This window comes from Gavialis gangeticus, unplaced genomic scaffold (genome assembly GCF_001723915.1).
Source record: "Gavialis gangeticus isolate Ggan-Ray unplaced genomic scaffold, GavGan_comp1, whole genome shotgun sequence".
Classification (NCBI taxonomy): Eukaryota; Metazoa; Chordata; order Crocodylia; family Gavialidae; genus Gavialis; species Gavialis gangeticus.
Genome location: NW_017729001.1, coordinates 11193125 through 11206961, shown reverse-complemented (window position 1 = coordinate 11206961; position 13837 = coordinate 11193125). Strand labels below are relative to the sequence as shown.

The 13837-nt window shown below is 44.6% G+C and overlaps 1 protein-coding gene across 1 annotated transcript in view; it reads left to right on the top strand.

Annotated features, from left to right (window-relative positions):
- MSI1 (musashi RNA binding protein 1) overlaps positions 1-13837 on the top strand; it is a 47780-nt gene that overhangs the window by 9069 nt on the left and 24874 nt on the right. Inside the window, exons 2-5 of the mRNA XM_019506632.1 lie at positions 48-194; positions 308-392; positions 5393-5434; positions 7306-7398. Of these exons, the coding sequence (XP_019362177.1) occupies positions 48-194; positions 308-392; positions 5393-5434; positions 7306-7398 (367 nt within the window). The remainder of the gene's footprint in view (positions 1-47; positions 195-307; positions 393-5392; positions 5435-7305; positions 7399-13837) is intronic.

Sequence of the window (13837 nt, the reverse complement as noted above, 5' to 3'; positions counted from 1 at the left end):
CCGCGGCCGACCTGTGTCGTGGCTCCCCACGCTCCCGGCCGGGCCAGGGCGCCGCGAGGGGCTGGGGGCGGGGGCTGTGCGCGGCCCCCTCCATCCCGCGCTCTGCTTGCAGAGGGCTTGCGGGAGTACTTCAGCCAGTTCGGCGAGGTGAAGGAGTGTCTGGTGATGCGGGACCCGCTGACAAAGAGATCCAGGTGAGGCGGCCGGCGCGGCTCCTCCCTCCCTCCCACCGGGGCCTGGCACCACTTTAACCAACTTTCTTTCTTCTCTCCATCTTCCCCTTCTCCTGCACGGGCCTGGGGCGCAGGGGGTTCGGGTTCGTCACGTTCATGGACCAGGCTGGCGTGGACAAGGTTCTGGCCCAATCCAGGCATGAGCTGGACTCCAAGACGGTGAGACTCTTTCCATCCAAGGGATTCACTCCTCAATGGAGGGTCAGGCTAGAAGCCCTCTCCCCTGTGGTATTTGATTTCCAATTAGGGGTTGTAAAGTATGGATTCCTGATAAAGCATTATGGATCCCTTCTCCATCCTGGTTATCAGTTTGTAAACGAGCTGTTCTTCTGAGCTGCCGGTTTTAAGTCTGGCTTAGTTACTGCATGCTGGAGTATTGATTACAAATCCCCTGTGATGATGTTCTGTTCTACCTATAGATTTTTAAGATCCCTTTTGAGAAACTGCTTGTGTCACTTTGAGATGGGAAGGACAAATATGTCCTGAACAAGGGGTGCACAGGAAAAGTGTCAAGCTAAGAGCGTATGTGCAAGGGATTTTCCTGTGAGTGGGAGAGAGAGGTGGGGCCTTGCACCCTCTGACAGTGCACGGTCCCAGTCCTTTATGCAAATCTAGCACTGGGGCTTCCTTCTCATGTGAGCAGTAGTCGCCATCTCCTTCTGCAATGAGCGTGCAGTCGAGTGCTCTCTAGGCTGGGTACCTGACCCTTACAAAGAGCTAGGCCCAGTTCTCTTTGGCATGAGTTGTTTGGCATGTGGTATAGACTCCACCTCTCTCTCTTGGGGGTTGCATCTTGGACTCTGAAGGTTCTCCATTGACTTCTCCAGGATAAGCTCTTATAAGTCGTGAAGACCCAAGAGTTTGTCTTCTCATGCAGATTATTAATGCCCATGTGGGATACCTTTTGCCTTTTGAGACATCAGTGATAACACCATCCCTCACAGTGCTCATGGGTTCTCACAAGTACGAGCGGCATTAGGCCTTTGGTGAGCTTGTAATTAGCATTGCATATGTTGGATTTGTTGTTTGTTTGTTTTTTGGTTTGGTCTCTTTTGGTTTGGTTTGGTTTGGTTTGGTTTGGTTTTTTTTGGGGGTGGGGGTTGTAGATGCTTGGAATGTATCAGCAGGAATAGCTACATTGTGTATTGCAAGCCCTTGGCACCCAGGAGAGATATAAGATATGTATTTTTGGGCTGGGTGTTAGAAGTCTGAGTGGGAGGTCTTTTCTCTGTCTAGTTGTTAGTGACTTTCCTGATGCTGAATTCCTATTTCTTATTACTGCCCTGGGGGTGAGGAGATTGGAACGGGGGTGACACAGTGAAAGAAGAAGTTCCAGTTCCAGGCATGGACTAGCAACAAGCCCAAATGTGTACCTTAAATTGAGTGAGGCACTTCAGGCATAGTAATCTATGTTTGAGTTAAGTAGACAGAGTGGGAGAGAGACCCCTTTCTTGAGGTTTTGCAGCATGAGTTGCAGTGAGACTTATGTCTGTCCTATTTAACTGTATGGATTATTCTTTTTGATATACACAGGACCTTACTCCCCATGTGAACTCCTGGTTAAACCTATTCCAGCTTTCCTTGCCCCATTTTTTCTTGTCTCTTAAACCTCATCCTCTCTGGATTGTATAAAGTTAGTTTTGCTCTAGGGGAAGGTTCTGATGAAGTGTTTTGCAGAGGGAGCACGATTTTTCTGTTTATAGCGTGTGTAAACATGGTGTGTGATCAACTAGTCCCCTTGCAAATCTGTGGGACGGATGTAAGCCCTTGCTGAAAAGGCGAGTGATGGCTGTCTGTAGTGGCAGTAATCCCAAGGCCATTTCTGGGACAGGAGTGAGATGAAACTCACAGTCTCCATTCTTCTGTCTAAACCAATGCTGCCTCTTGTGTTAAAACCATTCTAGGATTCGTTGTGTGGTAGGCCCACGAAGGGCCGGGGCCGGGGAGGGGGAGGGGTGTGTGTGCGCTAAAGGAGAACAGAAGGGTCTCAGGGTGTAGAAAACATGGGGTTGGCCAGCCACTGAAATCCTGCGTCTGCTTTGCTGGTTGTCTGCAGCAGAAAGAAATGGGGGAAGATTTTCTCATGTCCTTTCTTTGCCAGCAACTTTGATTTTTTCCCCCTCTTCTTTTAATTTCTTTATTTAAAGTTTTATGTTGAGCAGAGTGGCTTTGGGTAGGATGCCTGTTTGTTGCTTGGTTAAGTTCTGGGTCTGATCTGTATATGTAGCCCAGTTGTTCTCAGTCCCCTAAAATAGGCTGGTTTTGTAATGCTGTGTGGAGCCCTAGATGTGCCTTTTCCCTCTCTAGGCAACAATCTGTTGTGAGTCATGAGTTAAATGATACAAATTCATCTGAATCTTAATATAGGCCTTTATAAAACTTTGTGGGAAAAAGCTGACTGTCCTGAAACTACACCCCATTCTCTGTGCTTGATGTCTCCTGCTAAACAGCACTGGGTAGACAATGTCTGCCCAACTTGTTGCTTCATTGTTTTCCAAATCTTCCTATGGTAATGAATGTTGTTGGCCTTATTCTCTGGGGGAAACCTTGTGCTTTTCAGACTCTTCTTTGTTTGTTAGCAAGATAGCAGCCTACGGGGTTATTTATGGAAATGCTTGATATGAGAATTGGCTTTGCAGTCTTGAGGTAAAAGATTTGCGTGACTTTGTAAAGCCGCAGCCAGCCACTGCCTTGAGCTTCCTAGAAATAATGGCATTACAGGAGTTTGGTTGCTGTCATGTTTGTTGGTTTTGCTCTCAGCAAGGGGGCAATGTTATGGGTCCCGTCAAATCTAGAGTTAACTCATGTAACAAACCTAGCACTAGGGATATTATAAATGCCTTTTTTTTTTTTTTTGGATTACTTCTGATACCAGTTATTGTATAAAGGCAAAATGGGCAATGATGTAATAAGCAAGCTAATTATTGCTGCATGATTTTAAATGGTATCTAAACTGTTATGTGACTTGTAAAATGGTGACGAAGAACATAATTAAGCTTTTGGTTACATCTATGAAATCAGTGGTATTCCATAGATATAACTGAAGGTGTGAATTGTCCCTAAAAGTTAGTAGTTTAACTTGAAAGTAATATGGACTTAAATAGTTCTCTCAAAATGCTGTCTAATCCTGGTTTTTGTTTGTTTTTTTTACATTACCTGAGCAGCTTTTTGAACACTTCCACTGTTATCAGATTTGTGTCCAAACCTGTAAAGGGATTCATCTCATCCATAGCTGACACTGATATCAAATTCTACCAGATTCCTGGCTTTGGTGCCAGGAATAAGGTTATTAGACCACCACTACTTTTACTTTCATTAGGAAGACTCCAGCACTTAAGGAGTAACCCCCTTGAAGTAACTCGAGTCTCTTTTCAAATTCTCTCCCCTCCGTGTTCTTCCATGACGTGCCTGCAGTCAGTTGGCCTGGCCTTGGTTTACCTGCAACAATAGCTAGTTGTGTAGAAGAATTTGTGAAATTACTGCCTGCCCTCTCCAGCCAGGAGGATACGTTATCTCTGCCCAGTTGATCACGCTCAGGGTAATGAGAAAAATGAGGCCTGAGCTTAACTTTGTTGAATATGAAAGCATCTTCTTGGCAGGAGCTGAATGACACTGGCTGGGAACTAAAAGACAGTAGATTATTGTTTTTGCTTATTATCTGCCATCAACCTCCTGGTCTCCTGCCGTCCCCTGTCCTCAGAATTCACTGAGGATTTCTGCACTAGCCAGAGGATTGTGTATGTGGGAAGGGGGAGGAAAGGGGAGTGGAGTTTGAGATGCCCCTGTGAGGCACCACAAGGATATGTTATTCTGGCTGTGTTTGGAACTCTTTGGGGGAAACGTATTTTTGAGTTTATTTTATGTTCCTCACTTTTGTCTCTGTTTACTTACGTGCTGAGTTTATTTATGTTCTAGGTGGTGAGTCAGGATGGAGGTGGGGAAGGCAGGGAGAGAACTGCATGGAGTGACCTGATGAGGCCCTGAGCTGTGGGTTCTGTGTGACAAGTGAAAGGACTAAGGGAAGGGAGAAAAGCCAGGCTGAAAAATAGAACAATAGCAGTGAGATGAACTGGAGAGAGATGCAGTTTCTTATGGGCTGTTTGAACTGCTGGGCTAATGAGACAGACCTTTCAGCTGCTCTCCTGGCCTCAGCCTGCCCAACTGGGGGCTGAGCCAGACCTTCCTTTAGTACAGGTCCTCCCAGAGCTGCTTTGTAGGATTGGATCATCTTCTAACGTGAAGTTGCATCACAAGAGTTGCTGTAAAAATAAGCTGTAAAGAATGCAGTGGTGTCTGAGGAGGAGCAGGGATGTTGTGAGCATTTGGTGTTCAGCTGCATTAATATTTTGCCAGCTTATGGAGTTTGCCTTAAGACTAATACAGGCATGCGTTCATCCACTGCTGACCCCAGCAGAATGTGCAGCACCTGGATGGTAGTGCTGAGATGCAGGAGCTCCAGCGGACAGCCGGTTTATTAATAAGCTAGACACAGGCACATAATAGAGAGCTCAGCCTGCAGATTGGAACGGATTGTCCTTGTTGTGCACAGTAGGAGATGCTGAAAGGGTGATAGCACCATCTGACTTAATGACATTGCTCCTCATTGCAAAACTGTGTGTATGGGACCCCTCTGTTTAATTGTCTTTTCCCTTCTCGTATGAATTCTGGTGATTTCACTCACATTTTGTGGTGTGCCCTACTTGGCTTTTTGTGTACTGTGCCTTTCCTGTTCTGTTATTAACCAGATGAGCGCTCTACTGCACCTAGGCTGAAGGGGAAAAACAGATAAAGGCAAAGATCACTTGTAATGTGACAGTTGGTGTGTAGGGTGGCCAGAGAGCAGGCTGAACACAGGGGAGTGGTTAGCAGGGACTGCTAATCCCAGCATGTCAGGTTCCGTTTTGTGCTGGCCAGACATTGCTCAGATTGAAACAGAATGTTGCATGCTGGGAGCTGTAGTCCCTGGGGTCACACCTCTATTAAAAGATAAAGATGTCTGCAGCCGACTTCATTTTATCCTCGTTAGGAGGGTTCCTGGGGTTTCTGGTGAGCTGTCAGTTGGGCAAGATTTGTGCATGCAGAAGAAATCTTACATTAGTAAATGAAACATAGAGGGAATTAAAGTGTGTTCACTTGCTTTCTCCAAATGTCTTTTTCAGATTGACCCGAAGGTTGCATTCCCCCGCCGTGCTCAGCCCAAGGTAGGTAGTGCATGTAGCTCTTACCAATCGAAATAGTAAAAAGTTCAGGGATTGAACTTCCCACCATGCCCTTGTACAGTAGACTGAGGCCTAGAGGCTTTGGTGATTAGTATTAAAGATAAATGTCAGTGCCTGACCATCACCTTCACCTTCAGTTCTATATGAACTCTCTCCCAGCAGGGTTTTGGGATGCTTTAGGGTTGCTGGTCTAGGGCTGGAAGTAGCTCAAGCCCAAATTGGTTCTGGTTCTTGGTGGCAGTAACTAGAGCTGATGAAATGGGAAGCTTTGCTCATGAAGAATATAGAACCTTCTCTAACTCCTTTTATAGCCTGTGTCTGGAACTCGAGGGTATGAAAGAAACATGAAGTAGTTCCAGTCTGTGGCACATGACTTGCTGAATGATCTGGGAGAGGCGTGGGGTGAGGGGAAAAACTTCCTTTTGCGATATGGCAAGGTGCACTCATGCAGCAGAAGGGGCAGAGAGAGCAATGGATTGGGCCTTGTCTACAACAGGAATACGGTTGCTTGGTGGAAGTGAGCAGCCTCAAGCCTTGTCCAGGTTCTTACCCAGAAACTTTTACCTGGGAAGCAAATGGCAGATGAGACCTGCCTTCAGAGTGAATACAAGCTGGGATCTGCCTTAACTTCACTGTTGGGCTGAGGGATTGCTCTTTACCCTCTGAATACTGCAGTAGGAGAAAGATCTGGTGAGAAGGACAGGGCAGAATCTCCAAAGGGAGAAAGAGAATGAAGTAGGGAGGAAAGCGAAGGAGATCAAGAGCTGAGAACAATTAGTGAGCAGGTATCCTGAGTAACTGGAGCCAGGAAACACATGGTAGGAATTGGGTTAATTCCATTAAGCAGTTTGGTGACAGAAGGTGCTTTAGTGTTAGAACGGGCTGCTCTCCAAGCCATGGAATTGCTGCGGATTAGCCCTGTGCTCCTTGGGGTAATTAGGAACATGTGTTCCTCTGAGAGCAGGGGTGTGGCCAGGCAGGGGAGGGGAGGATGCAGCTGGAGATTCGGTTCAAAGGCCACTGGTGTGCCTCATCCTAGTAGCAATGGCTCCTCTTGGGGCAGCTAGACTTTTTTTCTCAGACTCATGGTTGGGAGAAGAGAAAGGCTGAAGGTTTTTCCCTTTGCTTTCTTCCAAATGTTAAAGATGGTTTAACAGGGAGGCCCTCCCATCACCATGTAGCTTATAATGTGGGAATGAATATGGAGCAGAGGTTTGTTCCGTATGGGCCTGGACTCTGCATAGTTTGTAAAGCTTTGACCATATAGGCAGCCTGCACTTGGAGGACTCCGTTTTGCTTTGCCCATGAGAGGCATGGAGACTACAAGGGAAAGAGGGTGACCTGAGGATGGATAGAGTTGTAACTGCAGTGCCCTGGCTGTGAAGGGGATAGCAGTACTATGTCTGCTAGGGGGTTTGTGCACATGCTAGGTGGGTGAATGGTAGATTAAGGAGGGAGAATTTTTAACATGGTGTACTAGCCACCAGGGGATTAAGAAGGGGAGATGGTGGCTGTGCACTGGCTGGTTCTGGGAGCTGTCAGCAACTTGGTGACTTTGCTCCCTCCAGTACTGTCCTGGCCCACACAGAGGGATAAGCAGTATGGTGCAGGTGATGATTGAGAGAGGAAGTTTCACAAAGAGAAATTTGTAAAGCCTGGAATATACCCTGTTAGATACAGTGTTTGCTTAGGGGACACAGTCCTCTGCTGAGAGTGGTTTCCACTGGAATAAAAACATGTAGCATGTTCCTCAGATCACAGATTGGGTTGAAGGGGTGGTCTTGGTGGTGGTTGGAGTGATCTATTCTCTGTTAGCTGTTTGTTCCATTAATCCTTCTCCTCCCCTTTTCCAGATGGTGACCCGGACGAAGAAGATCTTTGTGGGGGGTCTGTCGGTGAACACTACTGTGGAGGATGTGAAACAATATTTTGAACAGTTTGGAAAAGTAAGTCTTACAAGCAGTGTTGGATCAGAGCGGTGTTACTGCTGGTGTTCCCAGTGGGAAAGGGTTGTTTAGACTGACTTAGAGGTCTGACTAGGAACCATGCTGCACTATGCATTGGGATGGGGATTTCCTGGTGATTCAGCAAAACAAAGGTCAGTGGAAGGCTTTGAATGGTTAGGGATTTTGTGCTATGTGTGGATGTTGCCCTGGTTTGAGTTTGAGTAGATGTCTCTTGCTCCGTCATTATATAGATAGAATCTGGGACAGGGGAAACTCCTTGTCCATCCCTCCACTGAAGTTTTCTTCTGAGATGTCTCTGCAGCATGGAAATCTCATGCATTCATAGCAGCAATCTCACTTCCATTCAAACCCATGCTCCAGAGCAATTGTGAATGGAGCTGAAGTTCTGCTCCAGAACTAAACTGCATGGCTTTGGCCTATTTTTAATTCTGAGTCTTATTGTTGACCCCTCAGTAATTTTCTAACAAAAAAGTAATCTCTGGGCCTGAAACTTCCCTTGCTGAGTCTTGGGCTGTAGGTGACCTTTTTTTTGGATGCTTGAAGGAAATCTGGCAAGCAACCTGCCCCAAGCCGCAATTGCTATGCATCTTACTACAGGTAGATTGTATCAGCTGATCATTCAGAACTAGATGTCATAGATTTCATAGACATTAGGGCTGGAAGGGACCTCAGAAGATCATCAACTCCAGCCCTCTGCCTGAAGGGCAGGAAGTCAGCTGAGGTCATAGGATCCCAGCAAGATAAGCATCCAATTTACTCTTGAAGGTGTTCAATGCAGGTGCTTGAACCACCTCCGGTGGCAGGCTATTCCAGACCTTGGGGGCTTGTACAGCAAAGAAATTCTTCCTTATGTCCAGCCTGAAACAGTCTTGCAGTAGTTTAAAACTGTTCGACCTCGTCATCCCTTGGGGCGCTTTGGTGAACAAACTTCAGTTCATTTATGTGCTCAGTCCACAAAGATCATGCATCTTTCACCCACTAGGCAACACTTGGGAAAGAATCTGAAGTTACAGAGACTTTCCATTTTTGCCTTTTCACAGCCTTCAGTGGGAGCCTGTGATAATTTTATGGGGTTATAGTGGTCATATTAGACCACTCTTTTCACCTTGATTGCACCCAAAATGCTTGAGGAATTAGGTAATGATACAAATTATTCTAGATAAAGGATAATTTCACTCCACTGTTGATGCACAGTCATTTTGGGGGCAGAGGGCAGTAAAGTTGATCAGTGTATGACACTACTGAACAAGTATTTAGGACAGGAAGGGAATAGCTCCATAGCCAGTTAGAACTTCTCAGGGATTTTTGGAGGCAGATTGCATTTCCAAGGTTGGAATTTAGGCAGAAGAAGTGGTTTAGTATCCCAGCCTATGTAGAAAGTGCCATGGGGATTTAACATTTTTGTGGGATGAGGACATCAGTATTAATGCCTCCCCTGAAAGAGGGCACCAGTCACAGCCCAGAGTGCAAAGTAATGGTATTATGGTGCAATAACTTTATAATATTTGACAAGAAGAGGTTCTTTTCTGACAAGTTGGTTTTGGCATATTTATGTGTCTTTTCAAAAAATTTTGATCCTTTAAGAACCTGTAAAGAATTACACCCTTTTGGTTGGAATGACTGCTGTCCAATACTTTTATTTTGTAACTATTTACATGTGCATCCTATGATGAAATGAATAAATACAGCCTCCTGACTTGCAATTGTTCAATGCTTTTAGTCAGTCTTAAGGGAAAAGAATACAGAAGAAGTGTTCAGTGTTCCAGAAATGTATACACTTGTTAGTTACTACCTCCGGATGTTTTTTTAAAAATTCTAATAAAGAAAATGAGTCTACTGGATCCATAAGATCTTTTCCAGGAGTCTCGAGTGTGACCATGTGGCCATGGTACAGTCTGATCAGCAGTTGGTAGTCAGGGAGCAAGCTTGTATCTCTTTAGTCCTATGTTCCATGGGCTACAAATACCTTGTATTCTCTGATCATCCCTCCGCCTCAGAAAGTTGCCAGATTTCTGGGGCATGCTGTTACTCATGTGCATTTTGTAAAGAGTAAACATACTTTTACAGTTGTTTTTATTTGGAGGAAAGTACATACCAGACTTCTCTTAGTTTGTCTGGTGGCGGTTGTTTCAGTCATGGGCAGAAGATAAGTGTTTTAAAGTAAAGATTGGTTCTGTTCCCCTGGCCAAGGTTCCAAGTTCTGGGGCAGGGCAGGTGGGAATGTGTTGCACAGTTCAGGGAGTTTCACAGCAAAAAGAACTAGCCTTTCAGCAAGCAGCCTGCATTGAATCTAGGTGAACCCTGATGTAGTTGGCCTCCTTGGACCATAAAGGCTTCCATTTGGTATGATCCTTTTGGATCCAGATTGAGAATCAAATCAGATCAGCTTCAGTGTATCCCTCTGAGTTGCCAGCCACTTCATCCAGAAATATACACCCTCAGAGCTCTGGTGTCAGAGATGTCTCCTGACTTGTCAAGGCAATGTCAGCTACCTAGGATCTGTGGGATTGTTTCCTGACACATTCTCTCGAGAACTGTCTCAGTGGAATGGAGAGAATTCTTCTGAAACCAGCCTGTACCATCACTGGATTGGGAGTTGTTCTGCTTCCATCAGATCTGTGTTCACTGCTGAATTTACTTGGAAATCTTCAGGTCTAAGAACAAGCTGTTCCATACAATTCAGCTGTGGTTCATCCTCAGGGAGAGCCTGGTTTTGGTACATGAACATCTCTGGAGCCTTATACACCATTCTGGAGGACTCTGGATTTTTACTGTGCAGTACTGTGGCATTTCTGGGATCTCTTATTTAATGGTATTGTACTCCTTGAATCTGGCTCTGAACTTCCATATCGTACATATGTGGTTTCTTGGTGAGAGGTAGGGATGTGAGGTCTGGTCTCCTCCCGTTCCCAGGAAGTCCCCTCAAGCTGAAGCAGTCTCCTTTGCCCTCCTCTGGCCAAGTCCTGCATGTCAGTGGTGATGTTGGATGTGGATTCAGATATTGCCATGTAGGAATTGGTAAGGATGCTGCTCTTAGGCACCAGTTTTACCTTATCCCCTCATAAGCTGGCTGTACCTGCTTCCTTTCTTCTTATGAGTGACACCAGATTTCCCAGCTCAGCAGGTGGAGTAGCTGTATCTCGTATGCTCTGTTCAGGAAGCCACACAAACACTTGAGATTCCAGAACTAGTAGAGAATGAAGGAAAGCTGGAGCCATCTAGTCTCTGGGGCTTGAATTGCTCAGGATCCCAGCTCATTCTGCTGTACCTCCAGGGAAAGGTTTGAATTCTCACAGAATCCTAACCCAAGCTCTGTTATGATTTCTCTTGCAAGGGAGAAAAATCTATAGCTGGGAACTTGTCTGCTTCTGAGGGCAAAGAGTTCAAGCAACTGAATGTCTTTCAAGGAAGGTTAATTTCTAGGTAACCCTCATAACTGTAAGCTTAAGAACATGATAGATTCTCCATCACTTGAAATCTTTAAATCAAGACTGGATGCCTCTCTCTCAAAGTAGGAATTACTAGGCAAAATCCTATGACCTGTATTTATGAAGGAGGTTAGGTTAGATTACCATAGATTTTAAGACCAGAAGGACCACTATTAACTGCCAATTTTCAAACTTGCCAAGATAGTTGTTGCCAGATAGACGTTTTCTCTCTGGTCAAAAGCAGTATTGGGAGCTGTGTACATTCATGAGCAGAACAATGGAAAACAAATGTTTAAACATCACAAATTTATCTGTGCTTTTGTAGGGTTTGAAAATAAATTATTTCTTACTTGGGGGGGGCGGGGGGAAAAACATTTAAAAATATTCCAATCTGACATTTTAGTTTTGTTGCATTTCCCTCCTGTACTGCTTTTTTTTCTTTCTTTTGTTTTTGTTTTTCTTCCTTTTTCATTGCTCAGAGTGTTAATAGGAATCATTTATTTTCTTTTAAAACTCCTTTGACCTTTGGAAAGCTGGAGTGGCAAAAGAACACTTGACAAAGTGCGAGGGAAATGTTCAGGTCTAAAGGAGGGGATAAATATTCTTTCTGAAATTTCAAAGTTTTTTGTTTTGGCAAATAACCAAAGCAATTAAAAACCAAAACTTGTTTTGAAAGTTGAAGGAAGGGCCCCTTTTTTTTCTTTTGAAAATGCTTTGAATGAACAGTGTTAACCAGGTCCGATCTTGATGACAAGATGTAACAGTCATTGGGTTGACTGAGCAAGATTAGGATGTGTGTAAACATATTCCCAGAGCTTCCTTTGATATCACAGGCATCACATCTAAGACTTTGAATGTGACTGGATCCTTTTGGAAATGCTCTTGGATCCAAAGCTCGTTATCTTTCCTCTGAAGAGTAAGCTGGGGTCATGGACATGCCTTTCAAAGGAGTTGACCTTTTCAGCTCCAGGGTGGGGGGTTCTGAAGAGAATTCAACTCAGAGCCCATGGCCAGTTCTCTAGACTTGAGTTGGTCTTCGTTTTTTGATTTTTTACAAAGAATAATCTAAGCAGTTCTCCATGGAATCTGGCTATCAACAAGAGGGATAGTGAATTTATGGGATTTTAATCTTCCACCTCTTCTATTGCTGTTGCTGCATTTAGTTCAGAAAGGTGAGGCTGGTTCCAGCAGACCCAGATCCTCCACATCTTCCCCCCTCTTCTGCACCTTCTGAGAAGAGTTTATGTATTTTATTTCAAGAATCAAAGCAATCAAGAATCTAGGATGAGGTTACTTTTCATAGTTCCAAGTTATGTGAAAACGCAAGCCCCCTGCCTTATTCAGGGATTTCTGAGAGGAAATTTTGTAAGAAGAATACTTGTCTTGAAAACTAGAAGTGTTTTATAATTTCCCAATCTCTAGAAGAAACAGTGGCCTCCATCAGATCCTGGGTGTTGGACCCATTGAGCAAATATATAAAGAAAATCAAGTTCAGCAAGGTTTTTCTGAGGAGAATAACCTCAACTCCCAGGAATCAAGGTTAACTCAGTCCTCAGCCCTCAAGATACTTATTTCCTTTGCCAAACCAGCAGTTGAAAGTACCACAGTGATAACCACCTGTGCTAAGCTGTCAGTTCACTGTATTCTACTCTTCAGGCTAGTTGCAGCTCCCAGAATGGTCAAGTAGTTGAAAGTTGTTGCATCTTCTCTTGATTGCCTGGGTCTACATCTGCATCTGTATCAAGCTGATAATTTGAGGTGATTCAACACTAGTGGGAAACTTGCACCCCCTACACATCCCCTGGTTTGACAATAAATCTATGTTGGTTCAACTTGGATTCTTGTCTTTGTAGTTACCACCTGAGGTTCTGGAAAGGTTCTAACCTGTTTGCTGCAAGGTGGGTTCCGAGATCTCATTTAGTGGTAAACCTTGACAGATCCAGGGTAAAAGCCCTTTTGAGATGTTATCTTCAGGTGCTGGGCCTGGTGGCAGCCTGTAGCACATGTGCATACCTGTGAGCATATACTTTTCACGTACTCTTACAAACATGCATATGTACATCAGAAGGCTATGGATATTCCCGTTGAAGGCATGGCTGAATTGATGTTTACAAAGAAATGATTCACCATTTAGAACTGGGTATTTTTCCATATTTAGTTGAAGACTCTTGTAGGCACTAATGGAGAATGTCTGCTCTGGCCTGGGTTGGAAGTGCACAGTTAGGCTCCTTAGTTGTCCATATCCCTTTGAAGCTTTGATACCTAAAGCTTCTGCAAAAACATGCTACAGCAGAGGGCCGTCAAACTGGCTTTCAGATCCTTTCTTCCACAGATCAGAAGACAATGGACTCAAATTCCTTCACAACATGATTACAACATACAACATGAACAGATGAGGGGTGGAATTTGATCACCTCTGTGTCAGTAAACAATCTGTCAGCAATACATGTGGAACAAAGCTTCCCTTTACTCTGCATCTGACAGGCAGGTAGCCAGACACATAGCATGAATGGTCATTCAGCTCCCCCGTGGTTTGTTTGATATTTACCTGGTGTCCAAGGTTCTGCTGAAGAGCAGCCAGGAGCACATGCATATTATACTTCTCTTATCTATATCAGTTTACTGTCATCCTCAGAGCAGTGAGGAAGATTAAGCAGGACAGAGCAACAGTGGTTTATTGGCACTGTCTTCAGCACGATACACCCACTTTTGGAGCGCCTGCTCCTTTCCACGGATCAACCATTTACTCATCTCCTGAATGAAGATGTCTCATCTTGGCAGTGTAGCTACCCAGACTTGAGGTAATTTCATCCTATAACCTGCCTGCTAGGTTTCTAGATCATTGTGACTTGTTTTTTTTTTTCTGTTTTGTCTTTTGCTGAAGCTGTCCTGGCAGCCATCATCCTTTTTACTATTCCATACCAGGACAGGGTAGTATCTTGTAGGACCTGCTGGCCCTTGTTCATTTGCTGTCGATGTGGAAACTTGTT